The 24,391-nt window shown below is 42.7% G+C and overlaps 1 protein-coding gene across 3 annotated transcripts in view; it reads left to right on the plus strand.

Annotated features, from left to right (window-relative positions):
• nlgn4xa (neuroligin 4 X-linked a) overlaps positions 1-24,108 on the plus strand; it is a 54,443-nt gene extending 30,335 nt beyond the window's left edge. For 2 of the 3 annotated variants that reach the window (XM_034151640.1, XM_034151641.1), the window contains exons 4-6: positions 13,758-13,943; positions 16,391-17,180; positions 21,796-24,108. In XM_034151640.1, the coding sequence (XP_034007531.1) occupies positions 13,758-13,943; positions 16,391-17,180; positions 21,796-22,684 (1,865 nt within the window). In that variant the 3' untranslated portion in view covers positions 22,685-24,108. The remainder of the gene's footprint in view (positions 1-13,757; positions 13,944-16,390; positions 17,181-21,795) is intronic. The other variant, XR_004557683.1, reaches the window with a different exon arrangement.
• The last annotated feature ends 283 nt before the right edge of the window (positions 24,109-24,391 follow it).

Below are 24,391 nucleotides of genomic sequence, written 5' to 3' on the forward strand. Positions count from 1 at the left end.
ACGCTCCGTCACCAGTGGCCCCCAGGAGTCAGCTTGACGTGTAATCGCGCGTATTGATTGTTTATTATATAGAATTTCTCCCCCTTGTCCCGCACATAAAGCTATCAGCGCTCCAACACGACACGGCTGCAATTTGATTTGGCTCCTCCAGAAGTGTTCAAACGCGTGCTAATGCTCGGTTGAACAGAATGTCGGCTGCCGCTCCGTTCCCCCTTTGTTTAGCGGTGGAGGTCAGTTTTCTCATCTCCCCTGATTGATTTTCTGAAGTTAGAATGAACATCAGAACAACTGGAGCATTTTACGACCGGGTTTGACAGTAAAGATAGCGGCTGGAAAAACACCAGCTGTGCCGAGGTTAGATCTGAAAACTCAGCCGCCGTGGTTTTTCTTCTGTTCCCCGCTGATCTCTGCTGGTGTTCCTCTGCACACCAGACAGTATTTATATTATTACTCTGCACGTCTCCCCCTGTCTCTGTCTCTTTGCTTCTTCTCCTTTTTATGGTCACGTCCATCAGTCTACAGCAGCCTGACCAAGAATGGTATAATATGGAGCGATCCTCTATGGAAGGTCATTAGGGCCAGAGAAAAATACTTAAGGAGCTTTCTTTCCACACCAAAATGCTAAAACTAAAAACTGCTCTGTCCTATTGAATCCTTTTGAATATTATTGTTTAATTAACATATATTTTTTATGAGATGTGCGCAAAAAAAGAACAAGAATATTTTTGGACATGCATAGGAGGTAACAGGAGATCGGATACGTTCCTTTAACAACAATGGCTAGTAAGGTTGCCAGACTATTTCAATTTTCTTATTTTATCTTTTTACTGCACATCTGTACTTCTTATGTTTGAATAATACTTTTATTTATCTGTTATATTTAATTTAATTCTACAACTGTCCCAAAACTTAATTTCCCCCGGGAAATGTAAAGTATTTCTCACTCTGCAATATAAGCTTTTATGAATCAATCGCCTTTATTGTCATTATATATAAAATACAATGAAATTCCGAATGCCGGTACTAGCGGTGCTTAAAATACATACACAATACACACATATACACAAGTATTTGCAACAAAAGACAGGCATTGCAAGACGAAAACAAGAATAAAGACAATTAAAGTGCTTTTGATAAATAAATAAAGCAGTTGTATGATATGATAGGATAAAGTAAAATAAAATACTGGTGGAAAAAAGATGTTTTTGAGTCCATGATGTGGGTTGAGAGTCCCTGTGTGTGTTTTGTTCACAGTGTGTATGGCTTTGGGAAAGGTGGTCTGGGTCTCTGTAGCTTGCAGGGTTTCTGCACAGGTTTGTAATGCAGTGTGTTCGTCCTCCCTGGTGTGTGTGATGTAAGCGAGACGTGGCTATTGTCAGCTGGTGGCTTCACGTGCTCTGGGAGGCTGACCTGCTCCCCCCCGCTGGATTTGATAGCCAGCTTTAGGAGGACAGATGGTATGTAGTGAGGTGAATGTAGTGTGTGTGTGTGTGTGTGTGTGTGTGTGTGTGTGTGTGTGTGTGTGTGTGTGTGTGTGTGTGTGTGTGTGTGTGTGTGTGTGTGTGTGTGTGTGTGTGTGTGTGGTGTGTGTGTGTGTGTGTGTGTGTGTGTGTGTGTGTGTGTGTGTGTGTGTGTGTGTGTGTGTGTGTGTGTGTGTGTGTGTGTGTGTGTGTGTGTGTGTGTGTGTGTGTGTGTGTGTGTGTGTGTGTGTGTGTGTGTGTGTGTGTGTGTGTGTGTGTGTGTGTGTGTGCGAGGGCAGCTGATGAACAAGGGGATTTAATGACTTGTGACCCAGATCCAGCCTGAGCAGTGGTGTGTGTCCAGTGTGCACAGCTCCACATGCTGCACTACAGTCTGTACACACACTTTATGATCTGCTTGTACTGCACAAACCTGCTAACACCCCCGGGTTACTGCACTATAGAAACTCTGAGAATAGCAGGGAGCTGATGGCAGTGTTTGAGCGACTCCCACTCCGTCACTGTCAGACAGCTGTCCCCCACCTGGACGAGCTGTCACTCCGACTGGAGATCCCCCCTCCCCTCCTCCAGCCCCCCATTATTTCCCCTCGTCCCGCCTGTCCACCCTGCGCCGCTCGCCACACTCACTGGGTTTGCCGCACACAGACTTGATACCTGTGACAGCTCTGTCACACATCATACACCCTGCAATATGTAGACAGGCAGAGGAGACCAGGGGGTGGGGGGGAGGGCGGCACAGCTGGGGTCGGAGCAGAAAGCTTGTTAAGCTGCGGACCACTGTCGCTGCCGCCTCAAATCTCCAATTTCCCAAGTGTACAGTGTGGACGTGACAGCGAGTGTACACCTCAATGTCTATGAAGAAAACTGCTGCAAGACATATTCAGATCCTTAGTAGGTATCAGTACAGTGGAACAATACTTCACTAGTGAAAGCCTCGCAGTCTTTTATGCCTCGCAGTCTGTGCCAAATTCTGTACACGAAAAAGGAGATATTGAAAGAAATAATGGCAAAAACAAAGAAAGAAAGCAAATGAGGAAGGACAAATGGAAGGTAGGAGGGAAAGGAATAGCAAGGGCAGAGACAGAAAGGAAGGAAGATGAAAAGGGAAACAGGGAAATAGATTAAAAGCTCAAGGCAAGGGTCGAAGGAAAGAAAAGGGAACAAAACTAGGAAGCAATGGGGACGAAAGATGGGGATTAGGAAGGAAGTGGGAATAACATAGGAGATAGAATAGAATAGAATAGGGAGGGATGAAACCCTCTTTAATGGTCACACATGCAGAGCACACAGCACACACAGTGAAATTTGGCCTCTGCTTTTAACCCATCCTAGTACAAGGAGTCTAGTACTAGGAGCAGTGGGCAGCTATTGTACAGCGCCCGGGGAGCAATGGGAGTGGGGGGGAAGGGGGGTGTCCGGTGCCTTGCTCAAGGGCACCACGGCAGGGCAGGAGGTGAACTGGGACCTCTCCAAGTAGAAGTCCACACTCCATATTTAGGTCTGGTCGGGGACTTGAACCAGCGACCCTACGGCTCCCAGTCCAAGCCCCTACTGACATATGATGTAATAGCCCAAAACTGTACTGTAAATATAAAGTACTCGAGTACATGTACTTCCCACCTCTGAGGATGCGAGGGCAGTTCTGACTTTGGTTGGAAGTCTAGCTTTTTTCGCCCTAAACCATGAGCATCCTCATCAAAGAGGCCACATTATTCATTCTGTACTTTGGTGCGGTAAAAATCTAATAATTGGATATCGCGTCCTCGTCCTTGCACGAGTATCCCGAAGGTGGGCTTTTATCCGGCGGGATGACTAAGTGACTCCTTCACCCTGTTTAGAGAGCTGCTTCCAGTGGGGCCGTCACGCAGAGGGAACGTCTGCTTGTTGCATTTGGGAAACGTATTTCTCTCCGTGTGCCCTCATTCCGTCCTCTGCCCGATGCAGATCTGCCTCGGCTGGCTGGTTTTCGGGAGCAATTTGGAAACCTAAGAGGAGGCTGACATCCCCACTCAACTCAGGCGCCTGACGGGTGGGGGAGTTTTTTTATAGGAGGCAAAGGCAGAGAGTATTTGGTGGGGAACTCTCCCTGTTGGCCCTCTCCCCCCTGTACCAGGCAGACACCCATTTGACTCGTTTATCAGGAGCTTTGTCAGTGATTCTATATCGGGGCCTGGCCCAGCAGTGATGATTCTTTAATGATGGGGGTGTAGCAGCCTCCCCCAGGCCCGCCGTCACGGATAGAAGTTATGGAAACGAGCAAAGAGGAAGTGGCCCTGACTCGGAATGACACATGGTCTGAGTTTGACGCTGACATTTATGAAGTGACAAAACACTCAGTCACACGCCCCGGGATCCCTCCATCACACCGCCGAGTGAGCGGCTCGATTCTCAAGGTATTTTGTCTGGGTTTGTGCTCGTTAGCACTGACGCTGAAGTGTGGAATTCATACCCCGTCCCTGCTGTCGCTCAACGGCGCATACTGATGAGTGTTCAACCAACACGATTTGAACAGGGTGTCACCAACTGTTCCCATGGTGACACTCCTGCTTCCTGCTGCCATGTGCACCTAAAATAACTATGTGTTCATTTGAATAGTCTTTACTGTTTTACTGTAACTGTATAGGCATGTTCCTATAACAATGATATACAGATATGTTACTTCAATGATAACAATGGTTCCATCCATACAACCCTTTTTTATGTGTTATATATCTGTATATACATTACCAGGTGTCCTGCTTTGTGCCACAAATCGAGACGATGTCAGTCATTTCATCGACATTCCCACTAATAAAACGTGGTTTTTATCCAATGGCTATTTGGAAGCAAGAGAGGCCATTAGCTGTGTCAGTTTTCAATCAATCAACAATAACCGGAAATGAATTGACTTATGGGTCTAGCCGGTGGAAATCGATTCCCAGAGAGTTTTTGGCGACATTTGCCAGAGTTTTTTGGGAGACTCACAAGAAATGCCTGGCTCATAAAGAAAAATGTGATCTATGGGTACATACTGTAGACCAGGGGTATTCAACTAAAATTCAACGAGGTCCAGTTAGAGAAAATCTCCCCATGCAAAGGTCCGGAACATCAAAATGTCTAACTTGCTTTATGAATTAGTGTGATATATATTGAAGTAGCCTGTAGCTTTATCAACATCTGCATTTAATCAACAACTGACTGCCAATCAAATAAAGAAAGTACAATTCAAAAACAACAATATTTATTGTCAATGAACATTGAACTATACAGATATACAGTAAATACTGTGGATATGTGTAATGTTCCTCTCGGGCTGCATTTAAAAATAAAATAGAGAAATAAATAAAATAGCTTTGTTAACCGTTTCACATCATGACTTAACAGTTTCAGACGATTATAGAACATATCAGTCTTTACACATCATAACAATTGAACAGTTTTAAAGTTTCTCTTTCTTTCCCTCTTATATTGCAGTCCCTCACTCACTTTTTTGTATTCAGTGCGAGAATTGAGCTGGAGCTTGTCCTGCCAGGAGTTTAAATCTGGGCTGAAATGGTGTCAGGGCCATTCTCATACACACATGCAGGTGCTCATTGGTTAGCCTCGGTTAGCCTGCCCTGGAACGATATTTAGTTTTTAATTTTGATCCTGGTGGACTGATCATATTGGGCTCTGAGACTGCTTATTGTTTGTGACCTCAGTTCTGACTTGAGAGGGAATGTTTGGTCAAACACTTTGTGTTTTGTCTCATAGTGGCGTTTTGGCACTTTTAATCAGGGTTGGGAGGGTTACTTTGTAAATGTAATCGGTTACTGAATACATGGCTCTGAAAGTAATCAGAATACAGTTAGAGTTACGTGTCTTAAAAAAGTAACGTATTCAGATTACTTTTAGAATACTTTTGGAATACTTTATTTTTCCATAACAGATGGGTATGTTTTGGTGAACAGGAGACACTTATTTTACTGTTTTAATGGCTTATCAAGAGCACAACTCAAACACAACATCTTGGTGTCATTCTGGACAGCTCCCTCTCATCTGCACCCCACATAAAAAACATCACCCGGACTGCATTATTTGTACTCTCTTAAACCTTTCCTTAGAATATGTTATGAATTGTCAGGTGTCCTTGGGTGCTTTGAAAGGCGCCCCTAAATAGAATGAATTACCATTATTATTTATTATCTGAAACGACGTAATAACTTTTAAAACTGTTTCCAGTCACTTGCCCCATGCATTCAGCAGCAGCAGGCCATTCACTTTGATTTGATCCCGTTATGAAATGTCATCATTTCGACAATAAAGAAATGCTACATAAACGTTATCTTGCACATTTGTATCGAACCATCTCCGTTTCTATATATTTTAAAAGAGATCTCTCTCTCTGATCTGCGTGCGGGGGCGGGGCCTCACAGACATGCTGCAGCGCTGTGCAGTGTGCACACAGTTCTGCTGGTAATGAATATTACATTTTATGAGGAAACTTTTCCACCAATAATTCCAAAAAGTATTCCAAAATGTATTCACATTCACCGCTTCTCTCCCTGTATCGCTAATTATTCTCTTCACTCACTTTCCTCTCCACTTCTCTCTGCCACTCTCTCGTCTCTTCTTCTGTGTTTCTCTCCCTGTATCGCTCACTCGTCTCTTTCGCCCCCTGTCGGCGGCGGTTAAAATAGAATCGCCCCGTCAAAATTGAAATCCCCTATTAATGTATTGATTATAGGTCCGGGTCCGTATAGGTCGGCGTCTGGGTCCGGATCCGGACCGCGGTCCGCCTGTTGCCAACCCCTGCTGTAGACCTATTGAACAGCTACAATAGGATTTTTTGTTTTTAAGGGTTAGATGTTGAAATCTAAACAGCATCACAGTAACATGTCCCACATTCTCATCCACAAACATACTTATTGTCCCACATGTGGCTTGTTGTCACCCTAATTCATTGTTTTTTTTAAGGCTAATGTTCTTTTTTTAAGCACTAAACTGATTGTGAGCAACAAAACATTGACTGGGAAAGAGCCTAATCAACATATAATACATATAAAGTGGCAGACAGGAGTGGGCGTCTCCCCCAGGGCCGCTAACCCTGTGTGTCAGCTGCTTTTTGATCATTTGATTAACTCTGGAATATGCACCACTAATGCTAAGAGCCTTTGTCCTGCATTACCACCTGTGTCCGTCCACATTTACCTCGAGTATCAGAGGGAACAAGCCTCGGAAATAAAGCCAGTCTACATTACATCGGGAGGGTCTTTCTGTGAGTCAGCACTCACAAATGAACAATGATAAATATGGGCTGTCAGGACGACTTATATTGTTAAAGCAGGACTTACAGCCCAAAGTGCTTTGACTACACGCACGGCTCTGGCTAATGAGACGTTTCTAGTCGAGCAGTTGGTTTATTTACATAGCCCACAATACCTTGCTGTAACGGCATCTTCTCCCATTCAAGACGCCTGCAGTGTGCACGGCTGCTTGTGTCCGTGAATTGTTTCTGCACTTCTGCATGCTGTGCAAATGTCTCCCCAAGGATGTCAAATAGATTCTAATTAGCTCGGCAGATTTTAATGAACATACACCGGGTCATCACCGGGGTAGCAGCCCGGCTGAATGCATGTGTAACCATTCGCACTTCTCCACAGTTGAGAGGGGCACAATGCCTCTCCGGAACATTCCCTTTACGTCTTCCCCAAGAAAGTATTTCACTAAGGTCGATGAGTTTTAGTTTGAATACATTTTCTGTTTCTCTTTCCTTGATGGCCACATTGATTTCCTTCAATCAGACACAGTTCTTGAACTAAATCAAATGTCACAGAGCAGAGACGCTATTCCTCAAACGGCATTAGCTTGTGTACAAAGGGTGACGCTCCAGAGACCTGCGGTATACTCGCACCTGCAATAAAAATGCAGCGGTGGTACAACTTTCAATTTGAAGGGAACACTGACATTTTGGGAAATACGCCATCTTGCCAAGTTTTATGTAGAGATCAATATCAAGTCCATTGCTATCTTTTTTTAGTGCTGAGATACAGGATGTTTCCTAACTGTCTTAGCCAAGGATCTCCACAACAGATTACATACACTTTCCAACAACTCCAAAGCTATTTATTATGGGTAATGTAGTGCTGTGTTTTCAGAGCTGCACCTTAGCTGTATGTTTTTATATCCTGGAACTGTTGAAAAACCTTGTTTTTACTTACTATTTCAGTCATTACCAGTCACACGCAATTTAGATTTTGCACCAATTTGAAGGGAGAATACTATTGAATATTAGAAAATCAGGTGTAAACCACGCCCACTTCCTGTCTTTTTTTCATTTTGTTGGTTGCACAGACGCCGATAATAACGTCTCTGTGCGCCTGTATACAGTACCTTGAGCAGCTTTTGAATCGCTGCTCGACTGAGTTGAAACAGTTAAGGCAGTCCTCTGCGCGCGCACGCACACACACACACACACACACACACACACACACACACACACACACACACACACACACACACACGACATCCTCACGACATCCTCCTCTCTCTGCAACATATACCCAGCGCTGCCTTTTGATCACAGCGACACTTCTCCAGCTGTCAGACGCCTGCTCTGTCTTTCCTACCGCTGCCACTGACAGTCGGTGTTAACAACTGCTGCTGCTGTTCATATAGAAGCAACACACTTTTAACCTACGTTTGCTGAGTTTCTACGGACACTTGCATGTAGCTGCCAGAGATATATAAACGCAGCCCTGTCACACACACAGCACACACACACACACACAGAATACATACATGGATTTGTTTCTGCTCCCAAAGCTCGCTCGTCCCAGATCAGCAAATGTTGTTTTCCTTTGAAGCCGAGAACAAACATCTGTCATTGTCAAATGAAACAAGGAGGAGACTTGTTATCGGGAGAGGAGTCACATCTCATCAAAGAGCTTCTCACGGAAAATGCGGAAAACCCAGACATCAGATTTATATTATTTACCTGCTCCGAAAATGATTAAACTGAGCGCCATCTGTGTGACTGTCGCTGATGTCTTGATCGAGTTCATGCAATCTGGTATTAACGCTATCATTTGGCTTCGGTTTCTACTTAGATGTGTGTTTAATAAGCTTATCAAACTTGCCGAAGTGACCTTTAAGAGTGTGGTTCTCTTAATACTCAGCTCAGAGACACACACACTCCTTTTTGTTTTTGCTCATAGAAAGCCAAAGCATGGCTGTAGTTCTAATTAAACACACGGGTCACATCCTCTGTGTTGTTTCTGCTGTTGTGTGGGTTGAGATTAACCCACGTACAGTTATAATTACCCATGCTCGGTTCTATAGGACGATCCTGCTTTGAAACAGTCACCAAATAATAGTATAACGATGTATGATTAAGAGAAAAAATATAATTTATCATTTGAAAACACATTTGGGTAGTTGAAGCAGGTAATTAGCTCATTATTCTATGTCCTGTTTAAAATATAAAGGAATGTTCAATGGAAAAGAGCCTTACTTTACACTTTTTTTCGCTGTTCTGTGGCAGATATATTTACATAAAATAGTCAATTTTTGAGATGTTTGAAAGTATTTTTGTTCATTAAGACAAGTCTTTTTTGTACATACTTTCAAAGTATTTGTTAGGAGAAGTAATACTGATGTAATGTGGCAACCGGTGTGTGTTTACTATATATATATATATATATATATATATATATATATATATATATATATATATATATATATATATATATATATATATATATATATATATATATATATATATATATATATATATATATATTAGCATTACACAGTTTTACAACAGCTTTAAGCCAATCAAAATCAAGGACCAGAACGATAACAATTTCCAACAAGCCCTTAGACTTTAGTCCTTCACCTGATCTGGCCTATTGTGGTCTAAATGGTTAGTAAGGGATACAACGTTCCCTTCTGCTACGCTGTCAAAATCTAACTTTCAAATCACACAGTATTTGAATTCTATCAAGCTATGTAGTAGAAAAATATGTATCTGTCAGCAAACCCCAGGAAAACATTTCATTTTTCATAAGCAGTAGTACATCAGGGACTTGTATTCTTTCTTTATGACTTGCTTTCTGCCTCTAGTCAGTGTGCAGAGATCAGTGTGTGCCTCACTCTGCCTCCAGCCTAAAGTGCACAGTAATGTGAAAAGTTAAAATAGCCTCATTAAACTGCTCATTAGCTGCGTGATAAAGTCACAGCAGGACAACACTGCAGAGCACGTGTTGTTGAACAAGATTTAAGAGTGCCTTTTTGGACTTTGGGAGGTAAAGAGAACCTGCTCTAGTGATAAATACATTTACTCTTCTCCACAGGCGTTAATGATGATAGGAAATAAATGACACTGGTGTCACCCTGGAGAAATGTTGCGTAGTCTGGGGAGACAGGACGCAGCCTGGCCATGCAGCTAATCTGCAGCTTAAGAGAAAAAAGAGAAGAGGAACGTCCACATTTGTCTTTTTCAGTCATTATCATAACTAAGTGAGTCATAGCTCGGCTGTCATCCAAAATCTGCCACATGACGTGACCCTCAGATGCAGCTGCCGCCCTGCGACAGGCACGCTGTGTTTGTTTCAGTCAGGGCAAGTTATGTGTAACACCAGGCGGGCCCCATGTGGCTGTAACACCGCCGCCTAATTACAAGCCTCAGCTGATCGTCTTCTCTCCACCTCCCCTCGCCGGCCTGGTGGGCGACTTCACTCCGACAGACTCTGCACGGAGCTGCGCTGACCTTGCTGAGCCTTTCCCTTCCCATCATTCCCTTTGATAATTAACATTTCATGTGGGAGCTGCAGGAGAGATTATCTTCTGGACAGGGAGCACAATTAAGCACTATTACTGTCATGTTGGCAGTGCTCGGCATCGCTCTGTGTAAAGGACCTCCACTTTCTCCTGCTGCTATATTTGAGGGATATGGAATGCAAAAACTAAACAAACAATATTTGTGATATGGCCAAATAAGATTTAAGATTAGACTAAAGTCAGAATTTATGAGAAGAATTCAGTTTTTAATCTAAGAATCCCCATAGAGAGAATTCCCATATTCAGACACTAAAAAAGCAACAGTTTTGGCTGCTACGTTAATAATAAACGTGTTTGTGGACCCACCCGGTGTTGGTTTGGTCTTTTATGCCCATAGGCTGTTCCAGAAAAGTCCATCTAATCCATCTTGTTACAGACGTTCCTCTATGTCCAGCGTGAGTGATGTCATTTAATGAAATGAATAACTCTCATGGCTCTCTGGCCCGTGAATATTTTGTGCTCAAAGCCGGAGCTCCTGGCATTCTGCCGGGTCACCGTCCCTCCACAGAGCCGCGGGGCCATTTCACTCCGTGTCACTCACGCTGCTCTGCTGGCATCTGACGCCGCTGCTTTTTAACGTTAAACTGTCTGCGAAAACATGCTGTGGCATTTAGATAACACGCTGATGGTATTTCCAGGAAAAATCATTTCAAATTCCAGCTGAGATGATTTGTGCAGATTAAGTGTCCGTGCTCGTTTTTTGGCTCTGCAAGCACATTCCTGCTGTCAGGTGGAAATAGCTTGTCCCCAAAAATGGCAAAAAAACCATATTTAATGACATGGATAGTAGAATTGTGCTCTGTTTGAATACTGACTTTTCAATATATCACATTTGGCTAGATTCATTGCTGCTTTTCCATTTTATACCAACCCACTATTTAGAAATGAAACACAACCATTGCACCAAAGTATGAAATATTGCACATTCTTAAACTATGAGTAACCCCTCCATGTTTACACTGCATGGTACATTATCAGTATGCCGACGATACAGTTCTTTACAACCTAGCAAAAAAAAACTAAGAACCACTTTTTTAGCAGTGTAATTGTTACTGTTTTTGATTAGAAATAGTACGCAGTTGTTGATTTCCAGGAGGAATTGCTTTGAAACTGCTATAGTATACATTTGTCTAATTGTATGCTTTTTGGCTGAGGAATAAATGGTACAAACTGCATAATCTTTTGGCAATTTTAAGAACTGAAATGTGCCAGTCTGTCCCAATTGGGAATTCCCAATCATTGAGAAACTATGGGACCATTTAAATGTAGACAGTTAACTATTCCTCATACTCCAAGTACTATTATTACATACAATTAACCGCACTTGTCAAGTGCCCATTTATGTTTCTTCATATAAACATGCAGAAGGTTTGTTCCACGTACCTTCAGAGTGGTTTTCAGTGTCATATTGACAGCTCTCCTCTGGGTCTAATTTCACTGTTGACTCTCTGATAGACACAGCGGGGGTGATATTTCCATTTCAAGAGATATTTTTACCTCCTAACATTTAAATCACTGTCAGTCTTTTTAAAATCATGAGTGGAATACATGACCTTCTCTCCATTTCTCAGGATTTAAACAAGGACTTTCTAATATCAGAGGCTGCTTGATAGGATTTGTGATGCTTGTCAGTGAGCATAGAAATACTATAAACTGCTGCCATCCATGGTATTACTGTGTACACTTGCTAGCTGAGTAGGTATGTATTTTTTTATATCATATCATATAAACGCCATTTTTATTTACGTCTGGTAGGTTTCTGATCCGTTTTTTCAGACGTTGTTCATAATGTATCTCTGTCTGGGTTTAGTTGTGTATGCAGTCTATTTTCGGGGCTTCTGAAAAGAAGCTTTGACTAATCTGCACACATCCTGGGGAGCGCCTGGTGGGCATGCTCCTTCGCTCGGCTCCTTTGAGGTGAGGAGGAGTCAAAAAGGGGAACGGGAGAGAAATGACTGGGGGAGAGAGCAGCCTGTGGTCATCCTACAGGGTGTGAGAGGCTGCCAGAGGCCGAGTACTCCTCCACCCCTTCCTCTCTATCATCCCCTCCACCTCACCATGACAAACCAGATCGGCTCTCTATCAAAGAGCCACAGGCTGCCTCTCTCTTCTTCCTCCTCTTCTTACTCATTTGTCATCCACACTGCCTGGGTCTCGCTCTGCTCGCGGGGACAGGCTGTCTCTGTCAGGCTTGGCCGCTGAGCTCACAGGCCTGGCATGGCGGAGCCCCGACTCTCCCCCCCCCCAGTGGCAGTGCTCAGAAAGCCACTTAATGGGTTTGGGCGCGTTTGCTAATTTGTCAACAAATGTGCGATTCGGAGCCGCTGCCAGGCCGGTCGCTCTGGCACTTGACTGCAAGGGACCTTTCGATTCCTGAGCCATGGGTGAAATGAAATTCAAAGGCTTGCACATCGTCCACTATTTGCATGTTGGCACCTAAGGCAGCAGATCTCCACGCTGAAAGGCTTACAAACAGGCCGAGTGCTAACCCATTATTCTATTGTCCTAATGTAGACGGATTACCAACGCACGAGCAAAGACAATATATAATAATTACGTCTTGGCATATTTAGCATTGAAGATGATCGTGTTTAAATTCTGTCTGTGGCCCATTTGTTACGTTTAATTTGCAGAAGGCTCAGTAATTACCTTAAACAGCTGATCAAGGAACATTTCTCCAATTAAGGTCCATTTGTTGGGGGCTATTTTCAGCGGCGGATGAATCCACCTTAGAGTTCTAGTAGCTGGATTCCTGATAACTTTATAATACTTTTCAACTACAATGGAGTTGTGTCGCATAGAGGAGAAGATATACTGTATATAAAGCTGTGGTACTTGTTAACTTCTCAAGCAGGCGTTACCTGTTGAAAAGAGTTGGCTACACACACACACAGTTTTTCTGGTCACATGGACATAGCTGTTTAAAGGAGATAAGTACAACTCAAATGCAACAAAAGAGCTATTATACACAAAGTACAACCTGCTATTTTCATACAATGAGAAGGTGAGTCTCATTTACTGAGATGAACGCTTCTTTAATTCATGAATTTAACTGTGAAGGACGCATTTTACAGAGATGCTGGCCTGGAGACTCACATTTGGCACTTCATGAATTGAATAAATAAAATACTACATAAATGAAATAATGGAGAAGAAGAAAATGGTGACCATCTTCTTAAACATTTGCTTGTTTTCCACTGTTATTTTGGACCCTGTCTTTCCATTGCATTATGTTGGGGGGCTGCAACTTCAACTGTTATCTTTTTTTATTTCAAATACAAGCAGAGAGTGAGAAAAGCACATTCCCATCTGTCATATTATCATCTGGTATACCAAGTTTGTGAAGTGCGTGATCCAAAGTGAAGATAGCACCTGTTTAATCTCCTTTGGAATGAGCTCTCAGTTTGGATTAATGTGAAATACCTTTCAGTTATAAAGTTTATATCTCTTTTCCCTTTTCTGTTTTCATCAATCCAGGTTTCCTAAGCACAGGAGACCAGGCGGCCAAAGGCAACTACGGCCTGCTGGATCAGATCCAGGCTCTCAGGTGGATCAAAGAAAACATCCAGGCCTTCAAAGGAGATCCGAAGAGAGTGACCATTTTTGGCTCTGGGGCCGGGGCCTCGTGCGTCAGCCTGCTCACCCTCTCACATTACTCAGAAGGTGCGTCTACGAACTCACAGGCATGCAGAACCACACAGAGATACGCTCGCACACAAAGGGCAACTTCATCATGTTGTCATTGTGGATGTGCATCATGCTTTGATACATGGGCATATCCAGAGCGTGCCTTGGTTTTGTTAATTTGAAGGAACACTCACCCTGTGTTACCTTCTTAAATAAAACTGAGGTATGCCTAACCCTAACCCTAACTCTTTATACACTATAGTAGACTTGGGCTACAATCCAAATTGATAGGGTTAGGGTTACTAACTCCAGTGACTCCAAAAGTCCTGAAAGTGATTGTGTCTGGATTGTTGATGTGTCTTACTGTAAAAAGATAACTATAACCAAGAACAAAGAACTTACTATAACTGGAGACTGCTTTATTATTTGGTTTGCATTGCAAGGCCTAAGAATGGAGTTCATATGGCATTGGTTTAATTTCCCCCCAAAATACAAGTAAATGCAGTTTTTTGAAACCTATTATGATTAATCAATTAACAGGATTACATTCGATTGACAGCACTATTACATATTCATGTACAAATTCTAAATATTCAATTTTTTTTATCTTTCAAACCACTGGGAATTACTGACCTTTAAAGCACTTGTTGGGCATAGTCAGTTCTCTAGCATCATGGGACCATTTACTGCAGATTTGTATTCAGATTTTTTAGCTGCATATTTCCAGATTTTTGTTTGCCCAGTATCGCCTCGGTGCATTCAGTGTTGACAGGCAGTGAATGAAACATTACTGAGTAAATGTCTTGTGATGGTGCACAACGGAGTCTTTGGGGGATTGGGCACCATCCATCTTCATACATTTTTAAAAAGAGGGGAGATGACATGAGTAGTAGGAATATCCCCGATGGAGACTGGTGGTGGTGCGGGGATGAAGGGGAATGCCTGAAGGTGTGGATAGATGAAATGTAGAGCTTCTGATGGTGCGAGGAACCAGGGGAGGAGGAGTGGAGGTGAATGTAACGAAGGCGTGTATATTGATTTCACATGGAAACACAACTATATGATTTTATTACGAAACTCGAGGCAAAATGTGGTTTCACTGAAGAACGCCCACGGTTAGCTGATTTAATTGGAAGCCAAGACGGAGAGATTGAATGAAAAGCATAAATAGTTCCCGAAGCTTCATTAAACACTGTATAACCACAAGCAAAACAAACTTTGTAGAGTGCACTGAATACTTTCAGTAGCATCAGTTATTCAAATATCCCATTCTGCAAATGTTCAGATTATTCACAACATCATATTTGATCCACACATGCAGAGACAACCAGTATGTGTCCATTCGAGTGTGTATTCTGCCTCAGTATGAAAGCATTAGAGGAGAAATTGGAATGGATTCTGGATTATCATACTGTATTTACATCCTCATCTATATGTATTATTAATGGCCATCCACAATCTCATGAATGAATGGTTTTGTGCAAATGATATAACAAGTGAGGAAAAACATCAGAAGTTTCAGAGGATTGGAGCTTCTTGTAAAGTTGCCATAAAGACGAGAGTACCATCATCAGCAAACACACGGATATCACAAAAAACGCAACTCATTCTGTAGTTTTGAAGTTACCGTTCAGACTTGAACAGATACTTCACATTTGAATAACAATGGCAGCAGTAAAAGCACACTGCTAACCAGGCCTTGTGGGAAATGTCTGCTGTGTGCAAAACATACCTCTCAAGTCGGCCTGGTTGAGTCACCACCACTGTGTGTTTGCATGAGTATTAATAGCACTCTCTGAAACAAAAAAATACACATAACTCCAGTGTTCCTAGTGTATCGTGGCCTACTTGCTGATTGGCATACCATGAAGCCTCCAATATAACCAGGATGTGAAAACGGCCTGAGGTCTAAAAACAGAACATCTTTTATATTCCTGTTTGTTCATGAGAGACACAAAGACGTCATTTCAATAATCTGAATTATCGTTGCATTTGTCTTGCGATTAGTTTATGCTGTAATGACAAGAGATAGAGTTTGAGAAGGCTTTGTTTGTTTCTCTCAGTGATTTGGAATGCCCTGATCTAAATCGGCCATAATATTAATGTGGAAATGAATAAATAATCATTTAATTTAGCATGAAGCAGTCATGTTGCTAGGCGGGCGATCACACTAACAAACAGCGAGGCGGGAGATGAGACATGCAGGAGCCTGAGACACCCAGCAGGGAAAAGGGCACTGCTGACACAGTCTGCAGGCTACATCACTAATTAGAAAGTCAGCCATGGCACATTGAATATCTCAAAAACGTACCTGCAAACATTACTTTGTCCCTTTTAGATTCTGGTTTGGCCCACAGTCTTGAAAACCACTGCTAACAAAACAATGTCTGCCCATTGCTAGCTACTTTTACGTCCTTTTAAAAATACACATCCATGCTTTTGTCCATGTGTGAGTGTGTTACTAATACCAGCTCCACTCTCAGATCTGTTCCAGAAAGCTATCATCCAGAGCGGCACAGCGCTGTCCAGCTGGGCGGTCAACTACCAGCCGGCCAAGTACACCCGGGCCCTGGCTGAGAAGGTGGGCTGCAACATGCTGGACACCATCGACCTGGTGGAGTGCCTGCAGAACAAGAACTACAAGGAGCTGATCGAGCAGTACATCACGCCCGCGAAGTACCACATCGCCTTCGGGCCTGTGATCGATGGCGACGTCATCCCGGATGATCCCCAGATCCTGATGGAGCAAGGGGAGTTCCTGAACTACGACATCATGCTAGGGGTCAATCAAGGGGAGGGGTTTAAGTTTGTAGACGGTATCGTGGACAGCGAGGACGGGGTGTCTGCCAATGATTTTGACTTTGCCGTGTCGGACTTTGTTGACCATCTCTACGGCTATCCGGAGGGGAAGGACACTCTGCGCGAGACCATCAAGTTCATGTACACGGACTGGGCGGACAAGGAGAACCCGGAGACCCGGCGCAAGACCCTGGTGGCCCTGTTCACGGACCACCAGTGGGTGGCCCCAGCAGTGGCCACGGCCGACCTCCACGCCCAGTACGGCTCGCCCACCTACTTCTACGCTTTCTACCACCACTGTCAGAGCGACATGAAGCCCAGCTGGGCCGACTCGGCGCACGGTGACGAGGTACCGTACGTGTTTGGAATCCCCATGATCGGACCCACGGATCTCTTCAACTGCAACTTCTCGAAAAACGACGTGATGCTGAGCGCCGTCGTCATGACCTACTGGACTAACTTTGCCAAAACAGGGTGAGTGCCCCCTCGTTTTTTGCACTTTTATTCATGTTGTACCATCATTTGTTGATCATGCATTCCGACTGTATTGAAAGTAACCATTTAAACAAAAAGGAGAGGATTTGCTCGCTGTTTAAATTTGGATCACGTTTTTCTTTCACACACCTTGAGATTAGGTAGGTAGGTGTTTGCAGCCCAGTCATACTGAAAATTCACTTTAAGTTGAATAAATAAAGTCTTGATCAGCTTCATAGGCTGCAGCGTTCCCTCCATCGCTCTCTGTTTGGCTCCCATCCCGCTGATGCCTGATCAGCGGGGGATTGGCTGCCTTATAGAAAATCCAGGAAGCCTCTTTTCTCCTGTTCCTTTTTTAAGTGCTCTGCCGATAAAGCAGTATTTGAAAGTGGCCAATTCACAACAAATCTGCCCAACTCTTGGAGAAGTCTCCCGTTGTGCATCATGGCTGGTTGATGCCACTTTAACTAATGTCAAGCAAACAGAATCGGTCTGTTTGGATGTACACACAATGCAAATTGAATATGAGTGTGAATTTGTATCGGTTGGGTGTAGAAGTGAAATATTTCTATCCTAAAGCATGTTGCGCCTTGTGGGGACATGAAAGACTACTGAGACAGATCAAAGAAATAGTACAAATTATGCTCGGCTCACATTATTATAGGAATCACAAGATAGGTCTGAACACAGAGATAGCAAGTCATCGAGAACAACTTTTGGTCATCAGTCCCTAAACCCCCATATGGATTAGGGTTAGGGTCACATTATTGTTTTGTGTGTTGTTGTTGGTGTTTAGTTGTAATTGGAAAATATACGTTTGCGTCATGTTTCATTGGCTTAATTATCACAGCTTCCCACAGCAGCACAGTGGCAGGGCAACATTTATTGATGAAGTCATTGGCAGCACATGATCACATATTTTAATCCATATCATTGCAGTTTTGTTGCCGAAACCTAACAAAGTAGCTGTGTTGCATGTTTACCTCCACCAATAAGGTGATATGTTTGGTCCCATGTCCCTTGACATCCAAAAAAGCTGAATACAGCTTTAGGCCAAAGGAGAACTCTTTAGCACTCCAAACTTATTTTCCAAAAGGTGTCAGACATACCCCTCCAGACACATTTGCTCTGACTCACATTTAGTTATACAATAAATTGAAATATAAAAATAATCCTACCTCTCCAACAACATATTTGGCAGAGTGAACACTGACCCTGCTGTGTTATTGATGTTTACCAGGCATCAGCCAACTTTTCCATTTTGTAGTTTGGCCAACTTTGAAATAAATACAGTTCATAAATCTTTTCAAACTTTTCTAATCTATTCCAATTGATCGATGGTTGAAACGCATTGATCCTGCCCTGATTTTATAGGGACAGTTGGGGGCATGGAGGTTGCAATGGTGGGATATTTGAGTTTAGTTTTAAAGGGAGAATTATAACAATAGCAACTGAAACCCTGCACATGTACTCTGCAGATAAATAATACAAGCCTGCAGCTTAAACAGTCACAGTATAGCTTGTATATGTCTCGTGGATGTGAAAGTTGACTTCTCTGGCTCTTCATACGCACATACAGTACAACACACACATCTGCAGTAAACAGATGTATGTCTCTTCTATAGCAGTAAATACAACAAATGGTCCCACCGATAACCGTGCTATATGTAGAGCTTAAGAGGATGTTAAAGGCTCATGAACAGTGGGATTAACAACAATAAAAGCATGACTACGATTATGTGATGTCACTACTCACACACACCACACACACGCACGCACACACACACACACACACACACATGCAAACACACTGGGAGAGCCTCTTGTATCTGCTAAACTATAAGATAAAACACAGGGATTTCAAATCTTGGAATTGAACATGGTATTAATGTGGACTACTACATTTCTGATTTTGTGACATACCTTCTAGGGACTATTAGTCTAAAAAATCGGCTGTTTTGATTTTTGGCATCTAATTAATGGTTTTATTCATTAAATAATTTCTTATGTACAAAATCCTCACAAAAGTGAGATGTTTGCACTCATCTTTTCCTCATATGATTGTGTTTTAAGGGTTATGGTAAATACATAAAAGGTTTTTGGATTCTTGGTTAGCCATTAAAGGATATTCCTTTTAGGATCTGAAAACTCGCTATGGCTGTCAGACACGGTATGTCATTTATAGACAATAATGTAAATTAAAATGATTGATAATGCAAGGAAAATAAAAGCCCATAGATTGAAAAGCACTGCCATTTCATGTATGTTTAATCAACACTTCATACACGCTGATTTTCTCACTGGTGTCAGACAGTACAGCGTATCAATGAATCCATTACAGCTCCTCCAAAGTACATGAAAGCATCTGCTCTGGCACTCTGCTGACACATAGTGCAACTGTGAATGTTCTGTTTTCATACACCTGTCAGACTGAGAGGAGTGCATATTGAGTAACGCAACCTATGGCAAGCAGTAACTATCATTAACCACAGATTGCTTTATGGAAACATATGCGAGCGAAATATGCAATTTGCCGTTCAATGAGCATGGAAGGCCCCGGGCGTTTTCCGAGCAAATTCAGTGGTAGAGTAGTGGCATATTGTTCCAGCATATGTGAGCGCTGAGATGACACATGTTAGCAGGGCCTTATGTATAGTTCCATATGCAGACACCAGTTGGAGGGCAGACCTCGCCTTATGGCTGAGTCCAGCCTTTTTAATGAGAAAAGCAAATCAGGCTAAGGCACAGGTGGAGCTGTGTGTAAAAGATCCCCTAATGTTGTTACCTTGGCAACAACTGTTCTTCCTGGGGTCTATACTCCCAAAATAGACTATCACAACAGAATGTGAGTGACAATGTTGCCTCTTTTTTTCCTTTGTGCAATGTATCTATCTACAGTAGTTGAGTACTTTTACTCAAATACTGTACTTATCTACAAAATTACATATTTTACTGTTTGGTACTGGTAGTTGCAATTGAGTAAAAGATTCAATAAGGGTGAATTCCTGGTTACGTAATTGATAACCGGCAGGCTTGATAGGTAAGGCAGATTTAAACAGGAAGTTCAAGAAGCTCACTTACTTTCTTCCTGAGGGTCTTGAAGGAAGAAATAATACAAGCATCTTGTTGTAAAACACACTGTTGCTCAGTGCATTAGCTGTTAACTGACATTAATTAGGCAGATCATTGGCTCCGACTTTGTTACTCCCCACAGGGAAACAGCAAGCTCAGCACAGCAGGGAGTGGGGAGAGTAATGAAGATGAGGTAGCATAGACTCAGAAACCTGGGTGGATGTTGGCAGGATGTTGGCAGGATGTTGGATGTATGGCTAGATGCTGGCCTGATTTGGCCTAAATGTTAGTCGGACGTTGGCCTGTGATTGGGTCTCAGGCTCATTGAAGCTAGCTGACATACTGACAAATTGGCATAAATGGTGGAATATAGAAGAGGCTGAGCATAATCATCCACTAAGGCAAGCAGTGGGCCTGTAGAAAAAAAGTGAAAAAATATATATATATTGCATAATCACAAACAGACTACAGGCATCAGCTGTGATGCACGAGTCTTACCTGTGATTGGCTGATTCCTCTGATATTGTTTTACTAAAAAATAATCCATGGTTGGATTTGAACTTTGCCTGATATATGTTCCGGCCTCACATAAAATCCTTTTCAAACGTAAGGCTTAAAGAGATGTTTGAGCCGAGCAGTTCCACATTATTAAAAAGTACAGGATGTACAGCTGGACAAACATTGTGTGAAAGCTGAGAGTAATAATGTGAGCTTTGTATTACTCACTGTACTTGTCACTTTTGAGAGACATTTTCATTTGATCATACAAATATACATTCAAGTGCTCCAGGCACAGCTGTGTGCAACACTTTTTAGTGTCCCCGTTTCCGAGGTCAAGATGTTTTCCATTCCTTCCAGTCAACACAAACACACCCACACTGTGTGTTGCTCTTACTGAGTTCATCAGTGTTCTTTGGTGGCCCCCATAATGCAATGCATGACTCATGATGAGTTCATCCTCTTTTTTAGATATAAACCTCAAACACACACACACAAAGATACACAAACACTCCAGTGTGTTGGATCTAAGGTTTTTGTCTAGCCTTCACTCCCCCTCACATCTTCAAAGTTAATGAAACCGCTCCCACAAAGTCACAAGAGAGGCGGCCCTATTCCAAACAACAGAATATAACAGCCAGGGTGAGAATGAATATTAAAAAAATGTCACAACAGACCTCAAAATGTGTCATCGGTGAATGAAGGACATAGAAAACATCTTTGTGCATTCAAATTCACCTCAAAACGCATTAGCTTTGACAGCGGGAGCAGAAAAAAAGGAAAGGCTTTGACTTTTCGAGTAATGACTCATCTGAAAGTGTCACAAATTAGTGCTAAGTGAATCTAATGTTGCATTATTTAAGGATATCATCATGCTGCTTGAAACTGAAAAAAAAGTCACATAAATATGGTAATTGTGTTTTAAATTGTGATGAAGGTGAATGAAGTATTTAGCTGTGAGGAACGACATTCATTTTCCACCACGATACATTTGAAGAATTATTTGGTTACATCTCGTTGATTATCATCTCTTCTCCTCTTTCAGGGATCCAAACCAACCAGTTCCACAGGATACAAAGTTCATCCACACAAAACCCAACCGTTTTGAAGAGGTAGCCTGGACCAAGTACAACCCCAAAGACCAGCTCTACCTTCACATTGGTCTCAAACCTCGAGTCCGTGACCACTACCGTGCCACCAAGGTGGCTTTCTGGTTGGAACTAGTCCCGCATCTCCACAACATCAATGAATTCTTTCAATACGTATCCACCACCACCAAAATACCTCCGCAGGACACCACCCCTTACCCTTACACCAAACGATTCCCTGGCAAAAACAACTGGCCGTCCACCACCCGCCATCCGGGGGACCCGTCCGCCAACACCAAACAGACCACAGACCAGCGCAAGAGTGGCGACCTGACGGACGAGTCGGCGGTGGTGATCGAGACCAAGAGGGACTACTCCACCGAGCTCAGCGTCACCATCGCGGTCGGAGCCTCGCTGCTCTTCCTCAACATCCTCGCCTTCGCTGCGCTCTACTACAAGAAAGACAAGCGGCGACACGACTCCAACCGGCGCGTCCCCACCCCGCAGCGAAACTCCGCCCCCACCAACACGCCCTCCACCACCAACGACGTGGCCCACCTGCAGAGCGAGGAGCTCATGTCCCTGCAGATGAAGCAGCAGCAGCTGGAGCTCGAGCACCACCACGAGTGCGAGTCGATGCAGACCCACGAGCACCTCAACTGCCCCCCCGACTACACCCTCACCCTGCGCCGCTCCCCCGACGACATACCCCTGATGACGCCCAGCACCATCACCATGATCCCAAACTCGCTGGCTGGCATGCAGCCTCTGCACAACTTCAATCCTTTTGGTGGCAGCCAGAACAGTACCAACCTGCCCCACGGCCACTCCACCACGCGGGTATAGCTCCACCAGACGGAGGGTGTTGGAGACCCTGTGGATCGGCCACTGACCTCGCCAGGCTAATATGAGTGGCTGCCAGTGTGAAGCACAGACTTAGCAGATGTTATTTTGCTACCATGCCTTCTCGAAAAGCATATACAGTATTAATTGATCATGAACTCATAAAGTGAATGTTACGACAGTAATAACTACTTGGAGCTCAGCTTCATGGAAGGTTTTCGAGGAATTTTACCAAAAGAAAAGGCAACCAGGGGATGACTATTAATATTCTTACAGGAAAAAGTGAACAGTTTCAGTTTGACAGGGGCTTTTGTGCCATAAATACACAACAGGAAGACCGCTGTTGAAAAGCATCAATTGAGACATCATCTTTTCATGACACCTGACTTGGGCACAGAATTCTACACCCCAGCCTGAAATGTATTTATGAAAACTTTGTAAAAAAAAGAAAGAAAGAAAGACAGAAAAAGGTATATAGTTGTGCGTTGAAATTTAAAAATCTAAAAAACGCAAAAAAATATGTTAAGAGCTTCTTAATTATTTATTTTGGCTGAGATCTTTTGGGTTTTTCAAGCTTGTGCTTTCTGTTACGGTGCGTGTAAATATATTGGAACATTCATCATTCTTTTTTCGATCACAACCCATTGTTTTTTTTTTCCACAGAACGACCAAAATGCGAACACAATCCCATCCTCGGAGAGTTGCACCGTGTGCCGGTCATCACATGCAATACTGTTTCCTGCTTTCGCTTCGTTTCCATTCTTTACACATTGCATGTCCAGGAAGAGCTTTACTCTCCATTTTCAGACACGTTCCCCGTCTGAGAAAGAGGACTGACTTAATCCCATCACCTGCTGTCATCCTGTTATGTTTCCAATAGTTTTCTTTGTGGGCTTTTTTTCTGTCTTGCAATCTCAGCACTGCCTGAGCTTACGATGTGACCAGCAATGTATTATTTAGAACTAAAAAAGGCAGTGTTTTTTTGTATCAATATTAGTTGGATATGTTTGTAAAGAAATATATGTTAGATATTTCAAAATGTCATATGCTAGCAATATGTAAAGTATTGTGCCAGGCTTGTGATTTTTTTGGGTTACAAAAGCAAGTGAATGAGTGTAAATATTAAAGATATTATTATCATGAAATTACAACAAAAGTAACCATTAAATCTCTTTCCGTTTTTGCATCCTACTACAAAAAAATGGAAGTACATCCAGAAGATTTTAAGCTACATTTGTAAATTCTATAAAAGATATATTCTTGCCATTTGGTCCCTAAACCAGTCAAGATAACAATGGTTTTAATGTAGAGTTTAAACATTCTTAGTTTGTCTAATTTCTGTTTGCGGTTTTTGCCTTAAGTGATAATAGAGATATTTCTGGCTGGACACCTGTATAAACTTTTTCTGCAACATTTTTAATAAAATATCACAGTATTTTCTAAAAAAAGAGAAAAAAAAACATGGATTGGTTGGTTGTGTGCATTGTGTTTGAAAATGTGATTTAATATCCGCCTGTCAGTCGATAATGCAGGATACATCAACCCTAACCCTAACCCTAACCCTAGCCAAGCGGCATGGGTATGTCTTGTGTTCTTCTCATGTCTCTAGGGAGATACTTTGGATTCATGAAATAGAGTGATTCCCAACACAATACTTTTTTTCTAATTAAACAATTTTTTTTGGAAGAAACAGAAATGTAGGTATCTAGG

The sequence above is a fragment of the Trematomus bernacchii genome, unplaced genomic scaffold (genome assembly GCF_902827165.1).
Source record: "Trematomus bernacchii unplaced genomic scaffold, fTreBer1.1, whole genome shotgun sequence".
NCBI lineage: Eukaryota > Metazoa > Chordata > Actinopteri > Perciformes > Nototheniidae > Trematomus > Trematomus bernacchii.